The sequence below is a fragment of the Schistocerca nitens genome, chromosome 4, assembly GCF_023898315.1.
Source record: "Schistocerca nitens isolate TAMUIC-IGC-003100 chromosome 4, iqSchNite1.1, whole genome shotgun sequence".
Lineage (NCBI taxonomy): Eukaryota > Metazoa > Arthropoda > Insecta > Orthoptera > Acrididae > Schistocerca > Schistocerca nitens.
Window position 1 is genome coordinate 883,773,828 of NC_064617.1, and position 26,797 is coordinate 883,800,624.

The 26,797-nt window shown below is 40.0% G+C and overlaps 1 protein-coding gene and 1 long non-coding RNA gene across 3 annotated transcripts in view; one reads left to right on the forward strand and one right to left on the reverse strand.

Moving 5' to 3' along the window:
* The window catches only part of LOC126253409 (sodium/potassium/calcium exchanger 4-like), a 118,106-nt gene that overhangs the window by 16,995 nt on the left and 74,314 nt on the right, over window positions 1–26,797 (reverse strand). The window contains exons 7-8 of one of the 2 annotated variants that reach the window (XM_049954717.1): window positions 25,101–25,310; window positions 1,147–1,248 (exon numbers count right to left, since the gene is read on the reverse strand). In XM_049954717.1, coding sequence (XP_049810674.1) covers window positions 1,147–1,248; window positions 25,101–25,310 — 312 coding nt within the window. The remainder of the gene's footprint in view (window positions 1–1,146; window positions 1,249–25,100; window positions 25,311–26,797) is intronic. The other variant, XM_049954718.1, reaches the window with a different exon arrangement.
* Window positions 10,857–25,324, forward strand: LOC126253410 (uncharacterized). The gene is made up of 3 exons (XR_007545952.1): window positions 10,857–10,976; window positions 24,563–24,722; window positions 25,151–25,324. It is a non-coding gene; the product is annotated as an uncharacterized LOC126253410 (long non-coding RNA).

The window sequence follows — 26,797 nt, forward strand, 5'->3', positions numbered from 1 at the left end:
ATTGTCCAAGATACATGATAGTTATAAATATGAAGGCCTCGAACTGTTTAATATGCTCTCTAAAATTGTACAAACAGTATCTAAAAATAAATTTTAGACAACATTGGGTCAAATGGCTCAAAGGTAAAGCATTTTACTCAGCTGATGAATATGAAGATTGTAATATTGCAGATTTGCTGTTTTAACATAGAGAAAGGCACCTATGCCCGTAGTAGGACCTAAATTTGGAAAAAACAATATCTAACATAAAGGCATGGACCTATTTCGAGTGATCTATATTTGTATCAATATCTTAGGATAATGACATAGTGTTATCAACATGTATATGATAATGACATAGAGTCATCAACATGAATACTCCCTGCTTAATATAAATTTGTATAATGTTTTCTTTTTTATTGTCAGATTAACACTATATAGAATTCCAAATGTTTGCTATTGTACTACACTAACATTCATATGATTTATGTATACATTGTTATGAGAATATAACCATCTTTATATTGTAATTGAACTTATTAACGACGCCCATTGTATAACAAATACTGAGCAGCTAATAAAGATTTTTTTCTTATTCTTGTGTGTGAATTAATCAACTTTTTAATTCCTTCTCTCTTTGTATTAAGACAACTGGTCAAATAACACAACAGATGCAAGCTGCATGTCCACTATCAGACTTGGGTGTGGTAGTTCAAGGACTAGTGTTTAGAAAATATGGCAAGTGATTACTGTGTATATCAAAGAGGAAGGAAAGAAAGTTCTCTTTTATGGTTCTGTTGATGTCAGAGAGAAGCGTCACTTTTACAAGATGATGATGGAGAAAATCAGCTGACTTTGTTGAAAAATCTATTCTAACATTCATCTGAAGCAATATAGAGCACCAAGGGAATAACTTGACATGGTTGTCATGTATGCTGTTCTCCCAGCTAGTCTTCTGAGACAAATAATATTTGTAAATTTCTTTTCTTAATTGCTCTTTGAATGAATGCAGAGAGTGAAGGAATCAGGCTGTGCCTAGTACAAAAAGTGCCATGTTGAGCAGACCGTTGGGGGAGAAACAATCTCCATCTTCCTCACACAGTGCTGTATGCTTTGTGCTTCATAATGAGCCTAATAGAGAACTGTGACATTATTTCACACACTAACCTTTACGAACCATGATGACGGTGGTCACTACTTCTGGAAAACAGGCTCCTGCAGCAAGAAAAGTCAGACCCATAACTGAGTCTCGAATGTGGAAAGTATCACCTAAAAATAAAAACATTCCTCATCAAATTTCATAGGATCATATTATTCTCATTTGCAAATATTAATATAGCTCATAACAGTTTTTTTGATAGTGAGCAAAATTTTTTACCCTATAATGAAAAAATTGCTAAATAGAAAAGAAAAAATTCTAGCCGCAATGCATAGAGATAGAAGTTTATTTTTAATTTTTTTTTCATTCTCTGTTGGCATAGGGAATAACTGTCTGCACTAATATACCTAAAATATTTATTCAGCACAAAATAAACAAAAAGAACATGGCATATAGAATACTTAGAGAGGCCCATAAAAACCTTATAATTCTGACAACTTTCCAGAACATTCATCTTTAACTGTATTTGTTGCAAGAAAAGAAACCAGTTTCCAGTCAAATAAAACTGGTAAACCAAGCCTCCTTTCCTGGGTTTTGTTTTCTGTTACAATGATCTTTTATAAGCTGTGTAAACCCAGCAACCTGATTTATGTTGTCTCTGCTCTGTTGCTCTGGCTGTTTAATGAGTACAGGATGGTGTTTGCTCGAAAATGTTCACAGTACTACAATTTTTGTTTCACTTTTTCACACATTTATCATCCACAAAGCCCTATTGTTGGATGATGGCCACTTTCTTAATTTTGTACAGAAAACAGTATATAAACCACACCGGCATTCATAAACATACAGAAATCCAGTGGTAGATTACTCAGCAAAGTTTTTTAGAAACACTGTACAAGAACCAGTGATAGATCTAACAAATCACTGAAACCTGCTGATTAAGTGTGGCGCAGAGTTCACTATGCATCATTGCTCGCATACTGTCTTATATTAATGCACCAGATGAAAGTACACTGCAGCAGTCCTTGATGAAAGTCTCCCTGCTCAACACCACTTCCTCTGATGATAATCCAGCCAAAATATTCACAAACTTGAATTAAAGAAAAAATTTGCAAGTTCACAGGCATCGAAATTCTTGAGTTTTCACGGATGCTGATACACTGGGTGCAGATCTGACATAGCTATTGCTCATTTATTTGCTCAACTGGGACAGTCTATTTTCGACAATGTCTGCCTGATTTTTGAAAACCTGGTGTATGAAAAAATGGTAATTTTGGAAACTACATAATCATTTGAAAAACTGATAGGTTAGATTTTGCTACTCAGGATGAACTATATGCAATTAATACAAATTTGTTCTGTGAAAAATGTGGAGGCCTAGGAACTTAGAGAAGTTTATGGAACCATTGTATGCACGTGCACTGGAAATACCTTGCTTATGAGTACAAATGCCATATTGAAAATTGTGATAAATTATGCAAAAATCTTAATTAATGACTTAAACAGTTAATGAAATATGCCACCTTGTGCACAAAAATTAGGCTGACAAAGCTATAATGGCTAACTGGAATCTAACAAGCTTAGAGGGAAATTCTGCAATAGAAAATACTGCTGTTTCTGAATTTTAATGTTAATTACCTCATAATTAGTTCAACAATACTTTAATTATGTTAATGAAAATTTGGTATCCCAGACTCTACAATGTATGGTGTCATCAGTCTGAGATCTATCTATTAGTTCAAAATGTTATAACTATTATGTACTTTAGTAGAACATTTCCTCAGGGTGCATACACGGACACAAAAAAAAAATTTCCAGTTTTATCAGTTAAAAATACACTTTTACCTAGGTGAAAATACATTTTTTCTGGGTGAAAATACATTATACACAAGGTGAAAGTACATTTTTTTCTGTGTTAAGTGACACTACACTTTCCCTTGGTGCTGTAAAACTTATCAAGCCTATAAATGGTAAAGGTTTTATATGTCAGTGTATAACTTCTTGTCACTGTAGGAAACAAAACCCAGCAAAAAACAATGGATTTTGGAAAGTTCTTTGATGCACGGCAAAAAGTACACTGGATATTTTCATATTACGGAAGTATAAATATGAATTCTACCATATACAGCACAGTAGCTTCCACTTCCAAAACACTGAAATCGAAATAGCACTGTGTGATGCACTTTTGTCAGCCAGTCAAAGCTCCTGTCATGTCATCTCACCAGCCAGTAACAGAAAGTATTCAAATCTTGGTACACATGACATAGTCAGCCAACAGCAACATCACTGTTAAGTAGCATGAACACACAAAGTGGAAAAATTAACGCTTTAAATTAATATCATACAGTATGGCTACAAGAAAAACTAAGCTCTCACATATAATATTTGTCATCAAAATTTTTTTGCTGATTTTCCTTTTTTTCTGAGCTTGTGGTCAGGCAGAATCCTAAGAGTACCGCTTAAAGTGCAGCACCTGAATATTTGTAACAAGTATGATCATAAATTTCACTGATGTGCACCAAAGCTTTCATGAGTTACCTGGCTAAATACACTTTGACATTTGCTACAAAAACTGATTATGTATGAAATTGGTCAAGAATTCAGCTCACGCTGCTTTTTAAGGATAATTATACATTTTACTGTCATTATCGCATTATTTGTAATTTATGAAAGAACTAAAATAAATATGAAAACTAACCTTGAAGCTTGTTTTCTTTTAGCCTCTGTTACCCTTAAAACATGTAAAACATAGATGTGTCAGTAAAATGTTAAAAAAGTCACAAACAGTTGGTCTTCTGAGCCCAACATTTTTCTGAATGGTTGGTCGTCGAAGCTTTAACTTTTGGATGAGAGTTAAATGATCTATGATTTAAGAAATTCATCACACATTCTCACATGTAACCTAATTCATCTTGTGTAAAAGGAACTTTGCTTTGAAAGTAATGCTTCTCAAAGTTCTCAAACCACCATTTGAAATATTTTCCCATGACCTGTTAGAAATGTGAACAGTTGTGATATCACACTCATCAAAAGCAGTTTGTTGTTACAGTGTGTTCCATAGTCTTTGTCCTAAAGCCTTTGGTACATTTTGCTGCAGGTAGATTTTTGTGTCTGCTCTGTGTTTTGTTGCTTAAATAGCATATTTTCTTTGCAACTTAAGTTTTATTTTGCTGCATTTATGTTTTATTGCTGCAGTATTATTTTGCAGAAGTGGACTAAAATGAAATTCTTTGTTGTAGTGTCACTTTTACCTGTGAAAATTACAAAAATTTAACTGAAAACTAAAATAACGCAAATTCCTAGAATTCTAAAAAATTCCCGCATTTGTCACAGATTTCCCAGTTGTCCTGGCGCATATACACCCAGTTAATTAGCATAATTTCTAGTAAATATGGTTTTAAACAAAATTAAATCTATTTTAAAATTGGGAAATCTAGTATGGAATAATGACAATATTATGGAAAGGACAGATTGCTATTCAACACATAGAGGATATGCTGACTTGCGGATAGGTACACTAAAAATACCACTATACATCTGAGCTTTCAGCCACAGAGCACGCATACATTCACACAAGTACAAGTTACACACACACAACTGCTGCCTGTGGCAGCTGAGGCTGCAATGTGGTGAGGTTAAGTTGGACGCTGGGCCAGGAATTGGGAGGGGCAGCACTGGGCCAGGAATGGGGAGGGGTAGCATGGTAGGGATGGGGATAGGTGCAGTGCTGCTTTAGGAAGTGTGCAGGGATGTGCTGAGGACAGGGCAGGTATGTTGGGTGCAGATGGGAGGTTTGGACGGCAGGAATAGAAGGGAAACAGTAAAGGAGAGAAGTAGACGAAGGGGGGAAGACTGGTTGTTACACTGGTGGAACAGAAGGCTTTGCAGTGCTGCTAGAGTGGGAGTAGGGAAGGGAAGACATAAATGATGGACAGGGACTAGCAAAGGTTGCCAGTGGGGCTATGGGAATGTAGGATATATTTCAAGAAGGGTTCATACCAGCACAGTTCAGAAAAGCTGGTGTTGGTAGGAAAGATACAGATGGTGAATGCTGTGAAGCAGTTACTGAAGTGAAGCACATTGTGTTGGGCTGCATCTTCAGCAACTGGGTGGTCCATCCATCTCTTGGCCTCAGTCTGTTGGCCATTTATGTGGACAGGCAGTTTGTTGGTTTTCATACCCACACAGAAAGCACCAGTGTGGTTGCAGCTTAGATAGTCACATGACTGCTTTCACAAGTGGTCCTGCCTTTAATAGGACAGGAGATGCCTGTTACCAAACTGGAGTAGGTGGTGGTGGGAGGTTGTATTGGAGAAGTCTTGCATCTCAGTCAACTGCTGTGATGTGAGCCATTAGGTATCGGGAGCAGGGGGGAAGTAGGGGATCACAAGCATATTGCATAGCTTCAGTAGGCGGCAGAATACTACTGTGGGAGAGGAGAAATATAGTGGGTGGGATATTCCCCACTTCGTGGCATGGTAACAGGTAGTCGAAACCCTGGAGGAGAATGTGATTGTTACTCCAGTTCTGGGTGGTACTGAGTCACAAGGGAGTGCCCCTTTGTGGCTCAACATTGGGATTCTGGGAAGTGTTGGGTGACTGGAGAAATGAGGCATGTGAGATCTGTTTCTGTACCAGGTCAGATTGGCAAAATTTCAGTCTGTGAAGGACTCAGTAAACCCCTTTTGTATATTTAGCAAGGGAGTGCTCATCACTACAGATGCATTGGCCATGGATGGCTAAGCTATATGGAAGATTGGAAGATACATCTTGGTATGGAATGGATGGTAGCTGTTGAAGTGGACATATTGCTGGTGTTTCATAGGTTTTACATGGATAGAGATACTGATGTAGCCATCTTTGAGGTGGAGGTCAACATTGAGGAGTCTGGCTTGTTGGGTTAAGGAGGACTAGGTTAAAGGGATGGGGAAGAAAGTGTTCAGGGCCAGGAGGAATGTGGACAGGGTGCCACCATCCTCGGTCCAGATCATAAAGATGTCATTAATGAATCTGAACCAGGTGAGGAGTTTGAGATTCTGAATGGTTAGGAAGGATTCCTCTAGATGGCCGATGAATAGGGTTGCATAGGATGGTGTCATGTGGTGCCATGGACTTTTCATGATGATCAGGAAGGACGTAGTAGGCTTGGAGTCAGTCAGCACTGGGAAATGTAGTGTTCAATAGTGGCAAAGCCAGGGGCATAAGGGTTGTTAGTGTACAGCGAGCTTGGCATCAATAGTGGTGAGCAGAGCATGGCATCAATAGTGGTAAGCAGAGCACTGTGTGGTAAAGGAACAGGAACTGTGGAGAGTTGATAGAGAAAATTGGTGGTGTCTTCCATATAAGAAGGTAGATTACATGTAACAGGCTGAAGACATTGGTTCATGAAAGCAGAGAGTCTCTCAGTGGGACACAGTAACCAGCCACAATGGGGCATCCTGGGTGGTTGGATTTATGGACTTTAGTAAGCACGTAGAAGACAGGAGTGCAGGGAGTGGTAGGGATGAGGAGAGGGAGAAAGAGAGACTCAAGGGAGAGGTTCTGGACCAGGCCTAAGCTTTATTTGAGGAGAGACTGGAGATCCTGTTGGATTTCTGTTCTGGAATGGGGTCACTTGGGCAGGGTTTGCAGGTGGATGAAACTGACAGTTTGCGGGTGAGAAAATCTGACAGCTGATAGAGTCCTCCTGCCAGACAACTTCTGCAGTTCAGAACCACAGTGGTGGAACCTTTGTTTGGCAGGTAGGACTATAAGGTTGGGATCAGATTATAGGTGGTGAATTGCTGTTCTTTCTGTGGATGGAAAGTTGGAAAAGATGATGAGGCAGCATCTGAGGTCAAGAAATTCTGGAATGTTAACAGAGGGTGATTTGGAGACAGTGGGGGTGGATCATGTTTCGACGGAGGAGTGAACTGAGTCAGGAAGGATTCAGCATTGGCTTTGAATTGAGTCTGATTGGTAACATTTGTGGTGAAAAAGTGTTTCCACTGTAGGGACCAGGAGAAGGAGAGAAGATCCTTAACAATTCCAGCATGATTGAATTTGGGAGTAACATAAAAGGTAAGACCTTTGGGAAGGAGTGATACTTCTATGGGACTATGGCTTTTGGAAGAAAGAGTCATGATTCTGTTTCAGGTCTCTTTAGGATCGATTCTGCATGATGGTGGGAGGGAGTTTCTGAGGGTGTTGTAAATGGAGTAAGACTGCGAGGCAAATTTTGTTGGCTATGAGGAGATGTGGGGGAGATTTGGCAGCTGTTGTAGAGGCAGCGAATAGTGGTACTCCAAGGCAGGAGTAGGAAGTGAACAGGTTGGAGAGTTTTTTGAGGTCGCATTGTGCATGTTGCTCTAGTTCCTGGAGGGAAAGTCTTTTTATCTGAGAGGTGGGATACAGGAATTTGTGATTGCAGAGCAGGAGAATTTTACTGATGGAGAGGAGGTATTGCAAGGAGGTTTGGGTCTGATTTACATGGTTTTGCAGGACTAGGTTCATAAGGGCTATGGACTTGTGGAATTTGGAGAGAAAAGAGGTCATTGTAGAAGAGGGGCTGCAACTGGTGATGGGTAATTTGATGGTAAGGCCATTTTGGAAGCATGCCATGAGCTAGGCAACAATGCAGAAATAGTATGAGAGACAAGGTTCTGGCTAATGACAAGGAAACTCTTTTGTACTGACACAGATGGAAGGAGTAAGGACCCATGGTGGAGGATAAAAATGCATAAAAATAAGTAAATTATGACAAAATACATCGCAAAAAACTTGTCAAAATACATAAAAATACATGAGAAAAGTCCACAAAAAGGATGGGACAGATGGTGATGAGGGGAAAAGATGAAACCTGAGGAAGTATGGCCAATAGAGAAAGGTAAAAAATGAACTAAAGTTGGCATGAAAACACAATGAGATCAAAGAGAAAAATAAATTAGGAGATGATAATGTAGGATGCAGGTTGGTGGGTGGATTTGTGTCAAAGAGAGCGGACAGCCAATGTAAATGGATTCTAGGACTGGACCAAATAAATCACATTTTCCTCCAGGGGTTCAACTATCTCTTGCCATGGCCTGAAATATGGAATATTCTACCCACTATCCTTTCCACCCTGCCCACAGTGGTATTCTGCCACCAGCTGAATCTTTGCAATATCCCTGACCATCCCTGCTCCAACCCTTGCTCCTGACACATTGCCCGAGGGCTCATATCCCAGTAATATACCTTTAAATGTAACAGACCTGTTCGGAAAGCATGTTGAACAGATTAGTACCAAAGCTCTCAGCTGACTGACGGCAAGTCATTGCACAGATTAACAAGATAATTATAATGTCAGAACCCATAATCTCTGCCTTGTAAACGATGTAATATGTAAATGATTATACAGAATTCGGTCAATTTGTAGGAACATCTGAAATTGTCATAAATTTGTAGTATTCTGTTTTAATTATTATATAATGAAACTGTGTCATACCATTCTGTGGGTTTTCATTTTGTCAGCCAAAAACATAAAGTAATGTTTGGGAAACATGGAAACTATCATTATTGTAACTAATGCATGTAACAAAACTTGTTAATATTCAAATAATTATGACATTTTGCAAAATAATGAAACCCAATACATGTAAACAAACTTCCAAAACATACTTTCTGTGTAAAAGACAGAATTACTGTTAATACTGGCCAAAAGTTCTTATAAAATGTATATCAAAAACATGGTAGCAACACTGTGCTTAATTTTGTTACTGTGTAATTAACAAAATTGCTAAGATCATAGTTCACTCTGCATATTTGATGTAAATTCAAGTGACAACATTGTTTTCTGGATGATTTGTTTGTAAGAAACAAGTAATGGTGATTGTAACATTTCTGTCTGTATGTAAAATTAACTTGATGAGCATTTTTTTAATTTTAAGTTGGAGAGCTCATAGTTCACTTTTGACCAGATATGTCACTCTGACTAGTAAAATGTTGTAAAATGCACATAGGTATATCCTTTATGTCATTTACTTAACATGATAAATGGATGTACATCCAAATCCTGTACTTATGAAGAATTTCAGGACATGAAATGACAAGAAGTTAAGTATCTGATGTACACTGCTCATCAGAACTGTATATATTTCATTGAGTGTTAATTTTCAACAAGCTTATATCTTTTTAACTGTCAGGAAATAAAATAGCTTTCGTGTAAACTTATGGTGGACAGGGGGAAAGGAAAGGAAAGAGAAGGAACTGATGATATCAGCCACATCAGGACTTAATGCAGAATCAGCAGCGACAAGTTGATATGTGCGCTGGATCAGAATTCGAACCTGTGACCTCCTGCTTACTAGGCACTTGCATTAACCTTTGTGCCATCAGTACACAGTGTTATCAAAAGTGTACAGACTATCTCAGCATTCTCACCTAGCACCACCTACCAGCAGTCCCTGTCCATGTCTTCCAAGGTTGCCAGTTTAAGATTCCTACAAGAAGCCGAACGATACTGTGCATCAGCACAAAAGATTGTGCATTCATTGACCATCAAGGCAAATCAATTATATGAATGCATGGTATCTCTTCTGAGACATCATCAGTACTTCTGTCCACATCAAATGTACCAACCACCAACAATACCTATACTTCGACAGTTTCCACCCATTCTGTACTGAGAAATCCCTTCTGTACAGTCTAGCCATGCATGGCTATCACATCTTTAGTCATGAGCAGTTCTCCTCAAGTATCCCAAGAGTGTCACTGTAGTCTTCATAGACCAAAATTTCTCTTTCCACTTTGTCTAGAAACTGATACCTACAACCTGTTCTCTCCCACACACCCACTGCCAAGCCACAAAGGAACACCGTATTTACTCGAATCTAAGCCGCACTCGAATCTAAGCCGCACCTGAAAAATGAGACTCGAAATGAAGGAAAAAAATTTTTCCCGAATCTAAGCCACATCTGAAATTTGAGACTCGAAATTCAAGGGGAGAGAAAAGTTTTAGGCCGCACCACCAAATCGAAACAAAGTTGGTCCATTGTAATATGAGACACAATTTAGGTCGAATGAATGACGATACAGCTACAGTAGTTTGGTTCGAGTCGTAAGCTTAGCTGTGAAGCTTTACCAGGTAGCCATTGCTATGCGTCAGGTGCTCCGTCCTTAATTATACGGGTACCCTTCCTTTTTCAAGTGCTTCGTCTGGTTTGAATTGATTGCTTATTTTTTGTTGATCTGATAAGTGCCGTTCTCTTTGTTATAGGTGTTTACGTCACTCTAAGCTGAAAATGCATTACTGTACTGTGTCCTGCATTGTTTGTCGCATTCTGATAATGTGTGTTTACGACCTGTCGCCGCTCGCAGCATGGCTTGCTGCTTTTGTGCACGCAACCGCCGCTTACAATTAAAAAACAAAAGAGAGGAATCGTCTCATTAGCGAAACAATGGCAAGAGGCTGCTATTTGTTGTTACATACACTGCTGCTTTCTTCGAAAATCATCAACAAGAACCAAATAATAGACTGTGTATAATAGAAGATGTTCTGAACGAGAGTTTAGCGAAAATTTTTCTCCGTTTGAAAATCTTTGCAGACGCCTCTTTAGTACATTACATTCGGCAACAGAAATTAGAGTCATCTTAGATTTAAAAATCTAGTCAATTGCCATGCTTCATTTCTGATTGTACCATTATTAGGCATAAGAATAGTACGAATATAAACATGACATGATATATATATTCTTCCGCGTTTGCTGTTGTCTCACTCTAGTTTCGTAGTTTATTAGGCAGACAGGATTTAAATGAGATAGCAGCAAACATGAAACAATACATGGGAAAATGTTTATATTCGTAATATTCTTATGGTGAAGAGAATACTGCATGTGATTCACAATACATAAAAGTTCCTATTAGCAACCATCTCTACTCACAGGTAGGAAAAAATTCAGAATGTAGAGTTGACCATATTGACAAGCATCCCAAACAGTCTTGCCAGTCGGATTTTTGTAGTACATTGAAATGCTGCTACATTCGAAATGAACAATACGGAATTTGTATTTACTTTGTTGGATAATGTATGAAAATGTAGTGGTCGAAACTCAGGGCGGAGAAAAAAGCTCGTCTTCCACATTTTTTTTAAAAAATTTATTTACTGACGCAGAGGTTTTGGCGCCAGTATTTATCTTTGTGCCTGCAAAGCATGCCTGTGTAGCGCTACATATATTCGACGGCAGGACTTTGTTGTGGCGGCACCTACCAACATTTTTCAGAACTTCCGCCTACTTTGCACTCGATTCTAAGCCGCAGGCAGTTTTTTCGATTACAAAATCCGAAAAAAAAGTGTGGCTTAGGTTCGAGTAAATACGGTACCTCCCGACTCAGTACCACCCAGGACTGGGGCAACTGAATCACATTCTCTGTCAAGATTTCAACTACCTCTTATCATGCCCTGAAGTGAGAAATATACTCCCAATCTCTTCCACCACCCATCCAACCTAAACAAAATCCTTGTCTGTCCCTATTCCAGTACTGCACCTAACACCTTGTCCTATTGATTACATCCCTGCAAATGTCTTAAAAGCATGATCTGTCACACACATCCTCCCACTAGCCTCTAATTCACCCATGTCACTGGTGCTTGTATCCCATCAAGGGCAGGGCTACCTGTGAAAGCAGCCATGTCAGCTACCAGCCTAATGGCAACCACTGTGCAGTATTCTATGTGCACACAAGCATTAACAAATGATCTGTCTGCATGAATGGCCACCGTCAAACTGTAGCCGAGAGACAGTTGTACTATCCAGTTGCTGAACTTGCTGCCCAATACAACGTGCTCAACTTAAATGACTTTTTCACGGCATATGTAATCTTTATTTTTCCCAAGGACACCAGCTTTTCTGAACCGCATAAGTCCGAACTCTCCTTACAACGTAGTCTTTGTTCCCATAACCCCAGAGTTCAATCTTTGCATGTCCCTGTCCTCTACCTGCCTCCCACTCGATTCTTAAACGTGCCTCAGCCAGTGCACCTGCATCATCTCAGAATAGCTCTTGCATACTATGTCCTCAATTATTTGTTTCATGTTCTCCAATCTCTGCCTTTTCATGCAGTTTTTATCCTTTACAGCTCCCTCTAGTACCATGGAGGCTATTCCCTGATGTCTCAATACATGTCCTATCATTCTGTCTGTTCTTGTTGTCAACCTTCCACATGTTCCATGCTTCGTTAATTCTATGGAGAATCTCCTCATTCCTTATCCTGTCATCTCACCTGATTTTCGACATTCTTCTGTAACACTACATCTCAAATGCTTCGATTGTCTTCTTTTCCAGTTTTTCCCCAGTTCATGATTTATTCCCTCAGACACTGTGCTCTGAACACACATTCTCAGAAATTTCTTCCTCAGATTAGGGCCAGATTTTGGTACTAGCAGACTAATCTTTGCCTGTGCTTTTTATGTCCTCTTTGCCTCATTCATCATGTGTTAGTTTGCTTCCTACATATCAGAATTCCTTAACATCATCTATTTCATGGTCCCCAATTTCAACGATAAATTTTTCACAAATCTTTGATTTATTCTCAATCCATAGTTTGTACTCATTAATGAGGATAGCAATACACCTAGCAGCCCACTATCCTGACCCCACCATGTCCCCACCTGCTCCCACAGACAGCACTGCTATCCTCCCCCTCCCTGCCCCCTGCCTCTTCTGTACACCCACTACCCCCTCTACACCCCTGCCCACAGCAAAGACTGCAGCTCACCTCAGAACCAGCTGCAGTCAGGCCTCAGTGCCTAGAGACAACAGTGGCCATGTGTATGTGAGTTCATTTTGTGTGTGTGTGTGTGTGTGTGTTCCGTCTATGCCTGACAATAGAATTATATCTAAAAACAAAGATGATGTGACTTACCGAACGAAAGCGCTGGCAGGTCGATAGACACACAAACAAACACAAACACACACACAAAATTCAAGCTTTCGCAACAAACTGTTGCCTCATCAGGAAAGAGGGAAGGAGAGGGAAAGACAAAAGGATGTGGGTTTTAGGGGAGAGGGTAAGGAGTCATTCCAATCCCGGGAGCGGAAAGACTTACCTTAGGGGGAAAAAAGGATGGGTATACACTCGCGCACACACACACATATCCATCCACACATATACAGACACAAGCAGACATCTCACAAGCAGACATATTTAAAGACTTACCTTAGGGGGAAAAAAGGACGGGTATACACTCGCGCACACACACACATATCCATCCACACATATACAGACACAAGCAGACATCTCACAAGCAGACATATTTAAAGACTTTAAATATGTCTGCTTGTGAGATGTCTGCTTGTGTCTGTATATGTGTGGATGGATATGTGTGTGTGTGCGCGAGTGTATACCCGTCCTTTTTTCCCCCTAAGGTAAGTCTTTCCGCTCCCGGGATTGGAATGACTCCTTACCCTCTCCCCTAAAACCCACATCCTTTCGTCTTTCCCTCTCCTTCCCTCTTTCCTGATGAGGCAAGAGTTTGTTGCGAAAGCTTGAATTTTGTGTGTGTGTTTGTGTTTGTTTGTGTGTCTATCGACCTGCCAGCACTTTCGTTCGGTAAGTCACATCATCTTTGTTTTTAGATATATTTTTCCCTTGTGGAATGTTTCCCTCTATTATATTGACAATAGAATTAGTTGGATAGCTGAATAATATCTAGTAGGCTTATTGTAATGTGCCCATCTGCTACTCAATGTCTGCTCTATGTGGTTAATAGCAACCTATACTTTTAAATTATACTTTTATGAACTGTGGGTTGTTGGCCATTTCTTGATGTGCAATTCAGAAAGATTACGGATGTGTAACTACTGTATATGGGTGTGCAATTTCCCTATGTCAGAGTAAATTTGCCAGTATATTATCTTCGATGGAGAGTCATCAACAAATGTAGAAGTTTCTTTGGTTGTGCCACAAGGAAGTGTTTTGGTACCCTTGCTGTTCATGTTGTATATTAATGACCTTGTGGATACTGTTAATTGTAACCTCAGACCTCTCAAAGATGATGTAATTATCTATATGAAGTACTGTTTGAAAGAAGCTGTGTAAATATTCAGTCGGATGTTGATAAGATTTCAAATTTGTGTAAAGATCAGCAACTTGCTTTAAATGTTCACAAATATAAAATTGTGCACTTCACAAAATGTAAAAACATAGTATTCTATGACTGTAGAGTCAGTAAGTCACAGCTGGAACTGGTCAACTCATACAAATACCCGGGACAACACTTTTTAGGGTCATTTAGGATCAGTCATGGGTAAAGCAGGAAGTAGACCTCAGTTTATATAGTAAAGACCTGCATGATGGATATCCTAGTTGCTGATGAGTCTTCTGGGCTGTATAGCCATGGCTGAAGAAACTTTCCAGTTCCTGTCATTTTGTACAGAGCTGTTCTGGATATCTTCTGAGGTGTTCTTGGTAACAGAATATTGCCAACTGATGAGTTGGACATCGAAGAGCAACATAAATACATGATGAGCAGAGATAACCTTTGTTAGAGATAAAATTCAACTATCGATTGTCACCTATCAAATATAAAAACTTATCTATCGATTCTGGAGAGCCACTGTCCACATATTATCAACTTTCATGGCTTCTTCTTTTCTGATAAATTATCACTATGCTTACATATTTTGATGGTGTCTCTATATAGTCACGAATAATAGTTGTTCACAGTAGATAAAATTTTGGTTTTGGAGAACTTCACTTTATGATTTCCTGACTGAAAAGGACACTCTGCTACAGCTGGTTTTTCTGTTTTCGCTAGGCGGAAAAGCCTTTTATATTCATTCAGTCTTGTATTCACGCTTCCCTTGGTAGTTCCAATGTTGATCTTTCCACAAGCAAATGGGGTTTTATATATTCCACTTGCTGACAGAGGAGGGTATTTCTCCTTTACAGTTTGGAGTTCTTGACCTATTTTCTTAATTGGTCTAAAAAACGATCTGATGTAATATTTTGGTAAAGTCTTGCTCACCTGATCAGTTACTTTTTTGATAAAAGGGAGAGAAACCTTATTCTTCCATTGCTGTGTTCTATTGTTGTCTTTTTTCCTACTGTTATTAGGTTGCAGACCCTAATTACTTCCTTATCTGAATAGCCATTCTTCTCGAAAGTCTGCTTCAAATGTTTTAATTCAGCATCCAGGTGTTCTGGCTTGCAGATTCTTTTGGCTCTATCTAGACTTTTGATGGGACCTCTCTTTTGTGTGGTAGATGGTTGGAGTTCTTATGCAAATATCAATCTCTACATGCGAATTTCTCAGAAACCTTATGTTTCAACCTTACGTCAGGCTGTCTCATAAGCAAAGGATCATTGGAACTACCATGGGAAGCATGAATACAAGAATAAACTGAAGACTACCACCTGCTTTGCACAAAATTCCATTTTATATTCCTACAAAGTGTTACAATCAGGTATTTGAATGAGCTGACTGATTCCAGTAGTGACTCACTGATATTGTAGTCATAGGACACTATGTTTTTTTTGTTTCATGAAGTGCACAGTTTAACTTTTCTGAACCTTGAAAGCGAGTTGCCAATCTTTGCACCACTTTGAAATCTTATTAAGATCTGACTGAATATTTATGTAGCTTCTTTCAGATAGTACTTTATTATCGATAACTGCATCATCTGCAAAAAGTCTGAGGTTACTGTTAATATTGTCTGCAAGACCATTAATATACGACATAAACATCAGGGGTCCCCACAGACTTCCCCGGGATACACCTGAAGTTACATCTACATCTGATGACGACTCTCCATCCAAATTAACATGCTGCGTTCTCCTTACCACAAAGTCCTCATACAGTCACAAATTTCACTTGATACCCCATATGATCAAACTTTTGACAATAAGCATAGGTTTGGTACTGAATCAAATCCTTTTCAGAAATCAAGAAACACTGCATCTACAAGACTGCTTTGATCCAAAGTTTTCAGCATGCTATGTGAGAAATGTGTGAGTTGAGTTTCACACGATTGGTATTTTTGGAATCTGTGCTAGTTGACATTGAGAAGGTCATTCTGTGCAAGACACCTCATTATGTTTGAGCTCAGAATATGATCTAAGATTGTACAACAAATCAATGTCATGGATATTGGACGGTAGTTTTGTGGAACACTCCTACTATCCTTCTTATGGATGGGTGTGAACTGCGCCTTTTTCTAAGAACTGGGCACTTTTTTGGTCAAGGGATTGGTGATAGATTATAGTTACAAGAGGGGCTAACTAAGCTGCAGATTTCGTATAGAATCTGATATGGATTTCGTCAAAAAATAAATAAATAAATGCAAGCAACTGGTATATTTTGTGATCTGTCAAAGGCGTTTGACTGTGTAAATCACAATATCCTTTTAAGTAAATTAGAATATTATAGTGTAACAGGAAATGCTGCAAAATGGTTCAAATCTTATATCTCTGGCAGGAAAAAAAGGGTGTTATTAGGAAAGAGAAATGTATCAAGCTATCAGGCATCATCCAACTGGGAACTAATTACATGTGGGGTCCCACTAGGTTCCATTTTAGGGCACTTACCTTTTCTTGTGTATATCAGTGACCTTTCATCAGTAACATTACCAGAAGCCAAGTTCGTTTTGTTTGCCGATGATACAAACATTGCAATAAATAGCAAATCAAGTGTAGTCTTAGAAAGGCCAGCTAATAAAATATTTGTGGACATTAATCACTGGTTCCTAGCCAATTCTTTGTCACTACATGCAGTTCAGAACTTCTAAGGGGTGTCCCACGAGTATATGCCTAACATACGATGACAAGCAGATAGAAGAAGTGGACAGCGTTAAATTCTTGGGATTACAGCTTGATAATAAATTCAACTGGGTGGAGCACACCACAGAACTGCTGAAGCATCTTAACAAATCTCTATTTGCAATGTGAATTGTGTCAGATATAGGGGATATAAAATCAAAAAAGCTGGCATACTATGCTTACTTTCATTCCATAATGTCATATGAGATTATTTTTTGGGGCATTTCATCAAGCCAAGCTAAAGTTTTCCAAGCACAAAAATATGCAGTAAGAGTTATATGTGGTGTGAACATCCTGGAGAAGCCTGTTTAGGGAACTAGGGATACTAACTACTGCTTCCCAATATCTTTATTCCTTAATGAAATTTGTCATTAAAAATATATCACCTTTTCAACCCAACAGCTCAATTTATGGAATCAATACTAGAAATAAGAGTAATCCTCACAAGGATTTAAAGTCACTTAGTCTTGTACAAAAAGGTGTGCTTTATTCAGGAACACACATTTTCAATAACTTGCCAACAGCCATAAAAAGCTTAACAACCAACGAAATTCAGCCTAAAGGATTTATTGGTGGCCAACTCCTTCTACTCCATTGATGAATTTCCCTCTTTCCTGATGAGGCAACCGTTGGTTGCGAAAGCTAGAATTTTGTGTGTATGTTTGTGTTTGTTTGTGTGTCTATCGACCTGCCAGCGCTTTCGTTTGGTAAGTCACATCATCTTTGTTTTTAGATATATTTTTCCCATGTGGAATGTTTCCCTATATATATTCGATAGACACACAAACAAACACAAACATACACACAAAATTCAAGCTTTCGCAACAAACTGTTGCCTCATCAGGAAAGAGGGAAGGAGAGGGAAAGATGAAAGGATGTGGGTTTTAAGGGAGAGGGTAAGGAGTCATTCCAATCCCGGGAGCAGAAAGACTTACCTTAGGGGGAAAAAAGGACAGGTATACACTCGCACACACGCACATATCCATCCACACATATACAGACACAAGTCTGCTTGTGTCTGTATATGTGTGGATGGATATGTGAAAAGAAAGAAAGTGATGAGACTTACCAAACAAAAGTGCTGGCAGGTCGATAGACACACAAACAAACACAAACATACACACAATTCTAGCTTTCGCAACAAACGGTTGCTTCGTCAGGAAAGAGGGAAGGAGAGGGAAAGATGAAAGGAAGTGGGTTTTAAGGGAGAGGGTAAGGAGTCATTCCAATCCCGGGAGCGGAAAGGCTTACCTTAGGTCTATCGACCTGCCAGCGCTTTTGTTTGGTAAGTCTCATCACTTTCTTTCTTTTTAGATATATTTTTTCCACGTGGAATGTTTCCCTCTGTTATATATATATATATATATATATATATATATATATATATATATATATATATATATATATATATATATATATATATATATATATATAAAAACACAGATGATGCGACTTACCGAACGAAAGTGCTGGCAGGTCGATAGACACACAAACAAACACAAACATACACACAAAATTCAAGCTTTCGCAACAAACTGTTGCCTCATCAGGAAAGAAGGAAGGAGAGGGAAAGACGAAAGGATGTGGGTTTTAAGGGAGAGGGTAAGGAGTCATTCCAATCCCAGGAGCAGAAAGACTTACCTTATGGGGAAAAAAGGACAGGTACACACTCGCACACACACACATATCCATCCGCACATACACAGAACTGCAAGGCCATCCGCACATACACAGACACAAGCAGGCATTTGTAAAGGCGAAGAGTTTGGGCAGAGATGTCAGTCAAGGCGGAAGTACAAAGGCAAAGATGTTGTTGAAAGACAGGTGAGGTATGAACGGCGGCAACTTGAAATTAGTGGAGGTTGAGGCCTGGCAGATAACGAGAATAGAGGATATACTGAAGGGCAAGTTCCCATCTCCGGAGTTCTGACAGGTTGGTGTTAGTGGGAAGTATCCAGATAACCTGGATGGCGTAACACTGTGCCAAGATGTGCTGACCATGCACCAAGGCATGTTTAGCCACAGGGTGATCCTCATTACCAACAAACACTGTCTGCCTGTGTCCATTCATGCGAATGGACAGTTTGTTGCTGGTCATTCCCACATAGAAAGCTTCACAGTGTAGGCAGGTCAGTTGGTAAATCACGTGGGTGCTTTCACACGTGGCTCTGCCTTTGATCGTGTACACCCTCCGGGTTACAGGACTGGAGTTGGTGGTGGTGGGAGGGTGCATGGGACAGGTCTTACACCGGGGGCAGTTACAAGGGTAGGAGCCAGAGGGTAGGGAAGGTGGTTTGGGGATTTCATAGGGATGAACTAAGAGGTTACGAAGGTTAGGTGGACAGCAGAAAGACACTCTTGGTGGAGTGGGGAGGATTTCATGGAGGATGGATCTCATTTCAGGGCAGGATTTGAGGAAGTCGTATCCCTGCTGGAGAGCCACATTCAGAGTCTGATCCAGTCCCAGAAAGTATCCTGTCACAAGTGGGGCACTTTTGTGGTTCTTCTGTGGGAAGTTCAGGGTTTGAGGGGATGAGGAAGTGGCTCTGGTTATTTGCTTCTGTACCAGGTCGGGAGGGTAGTTGCGGGATGCGAAAGGTGTTTTCAGGTTGTTGCTGTAGTGGTTCAGGGATTCCGGACTGGAGCAGATTCATTTGCCACGAAGACCTAGGCTCTAGGGAAGGGACCGTTTGATGTGGAATGGGTGGCAGCTGTCATAATGGAGGTACTGTTGCTTGTTGGTGGGTTTGATGTGGACGGACGTGTGAAGCTGGCCATTGGACAGATGGAGGTCAACGTCAAGGAAAGTGGCATGGGATTTGGAGTAGGACCAGGTCAATCTAATGGAGCCAAAGGAGTTGAGGTTGGAGAGGAAATTCTGGAGTTCTTCTTCACTGTGAGTCCAGATCATGAAGATGTCATCAATAAATCTCTACCAAACTTTGGGTTGGCAGGCCTGGGTAACCAAGAAGGCTTCCTCTAAGCGACCCATGAATAGGTTGGCGTACGAGGGGGCCATCCTGGTACCCATGGCTGTTCCCTTTAATTGTTGGTATGTCTGGCCTTCAAAAGTGAAGAAGTTGTGGGTCAGGATGAACAAACATACACACAAAATTCTAGCTTTCGCAACCAACGGTTGCTTCATCAGGAAAGAGGGAAGGAGAGGGAAAGACGAAAGGATGTTGGTTTTAAGGGAGAGGATAAGGAGTCATTCCAATCCCGGGAGTGGAAAGACTTACTTTAGGGGGAAAAAAGGACAGGTATACACTCACACACATGCACACACATATCCATCCGCACATATACAGACACAAGCAGACGAAGCAACCGTTGGTTGCGAAAGCTTGAATTTTGTGTGTGTGTTTGTGTTTGTTTGTGTGTCTATCAACATGCCAATGCTTTCGTTTGGTAAGTTACATCCTCTTTGTTTTTAGATATATTTTTCCTACGTTGAATGTTTCCCTCTCTCTCTCTCTCTCTCTCTCTCTCTCAACATTCCACGTAGGAAAAATATATCTAAAAACAAAGATGATGTGACTTACCAAATGAAAGTGCTGGCAGGTCGACAGACACACAAACAAACACAAACATACACACAAAATTCAAGCTTTCGCAACAAACTGTTGCCTCATCAGGAAAGAGGGAAGGAGAGGGAAAGACGAAAGGATGTGGGTTTTAAGGGCGAGGGTAAGGAGTCATTCCAATCCCGGGCCCAAACTCTTTGTCTTTAAATATGTCTGCTTGTGTCTGTATATGTGTGGATGGATATGTGTGTGTGTGTGAGTGTATACCTGTCCTTCTTTCCCCCTAAGGTAAGTCTTTCCGCTCCCGGGATTGGAATGACTCCTTACCCTCTCCCTTAAAACCCACATCCTTTCGTCTTTCCCTCTCCTTCCCTCTTTCCTGATGAGGCAACAGTTTGTTGCGAAAGCTTGAATTTTGTGTGTATGTTTGTGTTTGTTTGTGTGTCTGTCGACCTGCCAGCACTTTCATTTGGTAAGTCACATCATCTTTGTTTTTTATATATATATATATATATATATATATATATATATATATATATATATATATATATATAACTTCTGCACAATTTCAGTGCAGTAATGTGTTTATTGTAAATAAGTATTTAGTAGTTGTATTACTCACTTATTACCTTATAAATAAATAAAAAACTTTTTTATTTTAAATTCATTGCATTAGTATTTGTAAAATGATTCTTTCATATAGCGTTCATTAAAAAATGACGACCATGCCACTTGGGACCTGTGGAATGGTACATTAGTTTATTTGTTTGAGTTGTAAATATTTGTCATGTATTGTTGTTTTTCTGACATGTTCTACATCCTGGAGGACCTCCCCACTACGGATCAATTGGAATGAAAGTAAATCTAATCTAATCTAATGAAGCCCTGGTGCTTTGTTCAGTTTTAATGATTTCAGGTGTTTCTCAACACCACTGACACAACTACTTATTTCATTCATCTTTTCAGTGGTAAAAGAACATTTGAAAACACAGTTAAGCATTTCAGCATTTGCTTTGCTATCCTCAATTTCAGTTCCTGTCTCATGCGTTAGGTACTGGAGACTAACTTTGATGCCACTGACAGCCTTTACATATGACCAGCATTTCTTTGAGTTTTGTGAAATATTATCTAACAATATACTGCTATGGTAGTAACTGAAGGCATCACACATTGCTTTCTTGCCGGCCAAATGTGTTTTATTCAGCATCTGTCTATCTGTAGCCCTTCCTTTTGTTTTACACCTAATATTCAGTAATCTCTGTTTCTTTAGAAGTTTCTTCACAGTGACTGTATACCATGGAGGTTCCTTTCCATTATGAACTGTTCTGCTGAGTACACATTTATGCAGTGCATGGTCAACTATTCTTTTAAACTTAAGCCAGAGTTCCTCTACATGCTTCTGCCCTGTGCTGAAAGTTTCAAGTTCCTTGTTATATATGACACTACAGATTTTTTATCTACTTTATTGAACATATGTATCTTTCTGCTTGTTTTAGTTGTCCATTGGACTTTGATAATCCTTGTTGCCACAACCACATCATGGTCACTGATACCAGTTTCGATGAAGACATCCTTGAAGAGGTCAGGTCTATTTGTTGCCATTAGATTCATATATTTTCATCATGAGTGGGGCTTCTAACTATCTGTTCCAGACACTTTTCAGAGAAGGTATTTAGTAATGTTCCGCATGATGTCTTATCATGCCCACCACTAACAAAACTGTAGTTTTCCCAATTAACTGTTGGATGATTACAGTCTCCAGCAAAGATTACAGTATTATTGGGGAGCTTACGTACAAGTGAACCAAGGTTTTCTCTAAAGTTTTTGGTTACATAAGGTGATGTGTCTGTTGGACAGTATAAGGATCCAATTATTATTTTACGCCCACCCTAATACTGAGTCTTGTCCAGACAGTCTCACATATAGCTTTAATTTCTGTCTCAGTGGACCTTAGATTCTTGCCTACTGTGACAAAGACACCACCTCCATTTCCTGTTTGCCTGTCCTTTCGAGGTACACTCAAATTTAGTCCAAAAATCTTACTGCTATCAATTTCAGGTTTCAATCTGCTTTCTGATCCTAATATTATGTGAGCTTCATTGCTTTTCATGAGTGCTTCAAACTTTGTTGTGAATGCTTCGGCAATTTACTATTAGAATTGTAATACTCTCATCTGTGGGAGGCATTTCTTTCGATCTTACACTGATATTCCGGGTTTCCTACAGCTATCATTATCTTGATTGGATGGATAGTTGCTGAAGCTAAAAAACTCTTGTGCACACCCCACACAATATCAGCTACCTGAGTAGCAGCCTCTGATGTTTAATGCAAACCCAGCCCATTTAGGAGGACCTTACAGTTCTCAACCCTATGGCGCAAGTCCAGGAAGTTGGAGTCTAGCCTGTCATAGCATCTATGAAGTCTCTGGTACAGTTCTTCCGCTCAACTCAGAACCAAAGGGCCATGATTAATTCTGGGGACAATGCTGCAAATTGTGAGTGTTATGCACAAGTCTGCCAGTCTCTGGAACAACCCAAGTATGATCTCAGAGCCATATGACAGACATCATTTGTTCCAATGTGCACCACAATCTGCAGTTGTTTCCTCAGTGGCTGCTGGAACAGCCTCCTCAACATTTGAATGTGACCATCAGGCATACACACTGAGTGCACCTGGTGCCCTTTCCTGTCCTTGCTGCTATTTACCTAAGGGGTACATCATTCGCCATACATTTAAACTACAGACGGTTAATAGATTCCTACCCTTTTGCGTTTGCCTCCTCTTGACACTGTAGAAAACAGGTTTCCCCAAAACAGGTGAAGTGATTCCCACTGGATGTTTAATTTTCAGTGAAAGACAGCACCTCCAACTTGTTGGTTATGAGGATCTGTACTACACCCTGAGTCCTCCCTGGTCCCTGTCCACCTTGTACAGAATGCCTAGATCTACCAATGAAATGCCACTCAAGGTCAAGTGGATGAGTGGTGACAGATTCTGTACTTCCTGCAGGGGAGACAGGATCCACAGGAGAGGATAGTACTTGAGGTACCTCTGGTACCAGGATAACAGGTACATGGCTCTCAGGAGCCCTCCCATCACAACAGTTCATAGCAGCTGCACATGAATATCAACCAACTCATCCTCTGTTCAAGAACAGGATTCACGGTGGGGTTGCAGTTTGACTGATGCAATGTATTATGGGGCAGTGAACAAAGAACTATAAATTAAACCTGTTGAGTATCATTTGATCTCTTGAGCTAAAAAGTTGCTAATTTCCTGTAAGAACTGGAACAAACATGCAAAATGAGATTTCTGTCAAGGCAACACAAGACTTATGGTAAAAATTACTAGTTTCCTAAAACATTCTGAGGTTAATTATAATTATTAGCAAACTCAAAAATGAAGATGATTTATGATTAATGTAGATAATATATAGGGATACTCCTTTTTTATGGAAAACTGGATGTAACACAATGTTAATTAGAATATCTGCTACAGTAACTAAATCACGAATGCCAACTTACTGCAAATTACTCGTAGTTTATGTAAAGGACAATGGTATCTCCCGAAAATTCCCAAAAATGCACAATTATTTACATTGATATATGATTAAATACACGAGTGATATATTCTGTGGCAGAAGCTGTGAACCTCAAATGCTAATTTGCTATGGAATTACTTACATATCGGAAATACTCATACTGGTAACTTACGAAAATATAGTTTTGTAAGCATCCAGAAGTTCTCAATAATAATCTATTTCTCATGTAAATTATACAATGAAAGAAGAGAATGGTTGTTTTGAATGAGGACAGGCCTACTGTTCTAAAAATTTTAAAAGAGCACAATTAAGTTTAAGCCTACCTTTGATGATAACAGTACTAGCAGGTGTTAGGAATTTTTCCGTATATCACAATACATACAGATATTGTTAAAATTAATGAAATATTATGCAGAAGCAATTCTGTGTACACTTCTGCACTGGCATGCCAAAGAAGGACATTGAAGCATGAGTTTATCTCAGCCAAAAACGCTAAAATGTGCAGCACCAACAAAACACGTCTTCGGTCTGTTGTACACGCTCTTGCTCCGAACCTCTTTTAAACAGTGAATTGTATACCATATGTAACTGCAGATATGTATGTTCAAATTATTGTTGTAATTGGTGTCTTGTTTCATTGCTTTCCAGATCCATATGTTGAAAGTTAATAATATCTGAAGCAAAAAAGTGGATTGCTTAGTGGCCATGAAAAGAAAAGCAACTGGGATATGGCCTAAACTCACAGATTTGTAAAATGTGTTTGAAGCCATAACTTTTGGGATTTTAAATATTTCTTCATCACCAAATGGTATGTAATCTTCTATTTTGTGTGTGTCTCTGAATAAAGGCTTGCAATCACTTTTTGTTGTCATCTGTAATTGATTGTTATAATTTCTCATACTTTTGTATCTTTTAATTTCCCAAGCCCATTTTTTTATTTATTATTTACTGTTTTAATGAATAAGATTCAATAAAGTTTATAAAATTATATATTTCCCTACTGTCACTAATAGTTTAACATTCATGTTGAATGAAATTGTATTAAAGTTTTGATATCTGGACATTGCTTATGAGCAAAATAAGTTAAAAATGGTTTAATCTCATGAACTTTCTTATCCATCAACAAGATCCCTCACTTTATTTGGAAAGTTAATTATAACTTATACAGAGATGTCAAGGAGCTTACCGATTACAGTAATCATCCATGAGACAAAATATGCATTTAATCCAATCCAGACAATACACATGAAGAAAGTAAGAGGGAATAGCTTGCGGAGTTTGGGCTTGCTGCAGTCAGGAATTGTAACTTTGAGCAGAAGTAGTGCTGGCCAGCAGAGAAGCCAATACAGCTTGCCGTACCACTTGGCCCCTGCTGGTGGGTGTCGGAGGGACTGCGCTGTAAAGGAAAAAAAAAAAAAAAACAAGAGTGAGGTCTGTCGACAAACTGGTTCCCAAGTTGAGGCATTGCACTGTTTTGAGGAATGAGAGTCATGAACACCTTTTATGAAAGCTGTAAGTTTATGGATTATATATTGTTTTATTCTTGTTTGTAGATCTAGAAGAGTCGGCCCTGTATCTTAATCCATTATCTGGCCATTTGTTTGTGCAAAATCATGTAGAAGTTATCATTGTCATGTAAAACACCACCACTGATTATTTTTGTATGGTGTGAACTTCACAAATACACTCCTGGAAATTGAAATAAGAACACCGTGAATTCATTGTCCCAGGAAGGGGAAACTTTATTGACACATTCCTGGGGTCAGATACATCACATGATCACACTGACAGAACCACAGGCACATAGACACAGGCAACAGAGCATGCACAATGTCGGCACTAGTACAGTGTATATCCACCTTTCGCAGCAATGCAGGCTGCTATTCTCTCATGGAGACGATCGTAGAGATGCTGGATGTAGTCCTGTGGAACGGCTTGCCATGCCATTTCCACCTGGCGCCTCAGTTGGATCAGCGTTCGTGCTGGACGTGCAGACCGCGTGAGACGACGCTTCATCCAGTCCCAAACATGCTCAATGGGGAACAGATCCGGAGATCTTGCTGGCCAGGGTAGTTGACTTACACCTTCTAGAGCACGTTGGGTGGCACGGGATACATGCGGACGTGCATTGTCCTGTTGGAACAGCAAGTTCCCTTGCCGGTCTAGGAATGGTAGAACGATGGGTTCGATGACGGTTTGGATGTACCGTGCACTATTCAGTGTCCCCTCGACGATCACCAGTGGTGTACGGCCAGTGTAGGAGATCGCTCCCCACACCATGATGCCGGGTGTTGGCCCTGTGTGCCTCGGTCGTATGCAGTCCTGATTGTGACGCTCACCTGCACGGCGCCAAACACGCATACGACCATCATTGGCACCAAGGCAGAAGCGACTCTCATCGCTGAAGACGACACATCTCCATTCGTCCCTCCATTCATGCCTGTCGCGACACCACTGGAGGCGGGCTGCACGATGTTGGGGCGTGAGCGGAAGACGGCCTAACGGTGTGTGGGACCGTAGCCCAGCTTCATGGAGATGGTTGCGAATGGTCCTCGCCGATACCCCAGGAGCAACAGTGTCCCTAATTTGCTGGGAAGTGGCGGTGCGGTCCCCTACGGCACTGCGTAGGATCCTACGGTCTTGGCGTGCATCCGTGCGTCGCTGCGGTCCGGTCCCAGGTCGACGGGCACGTGCACCTTCCGCCGACCACTGGCGACAACATCGATGTACTGTGGAGACCTCACGCCCCACGTGTTGAGCAATTCGGCGGTATGTCCACCCGGCCTCCCGCATGCCCACTATACGCCCTCGCTCAAAGTCCGTCAACTGCACATACGGTTCATGTCCACACTGTCGCGGCATGCTACCAGTGTTAAAGACTGC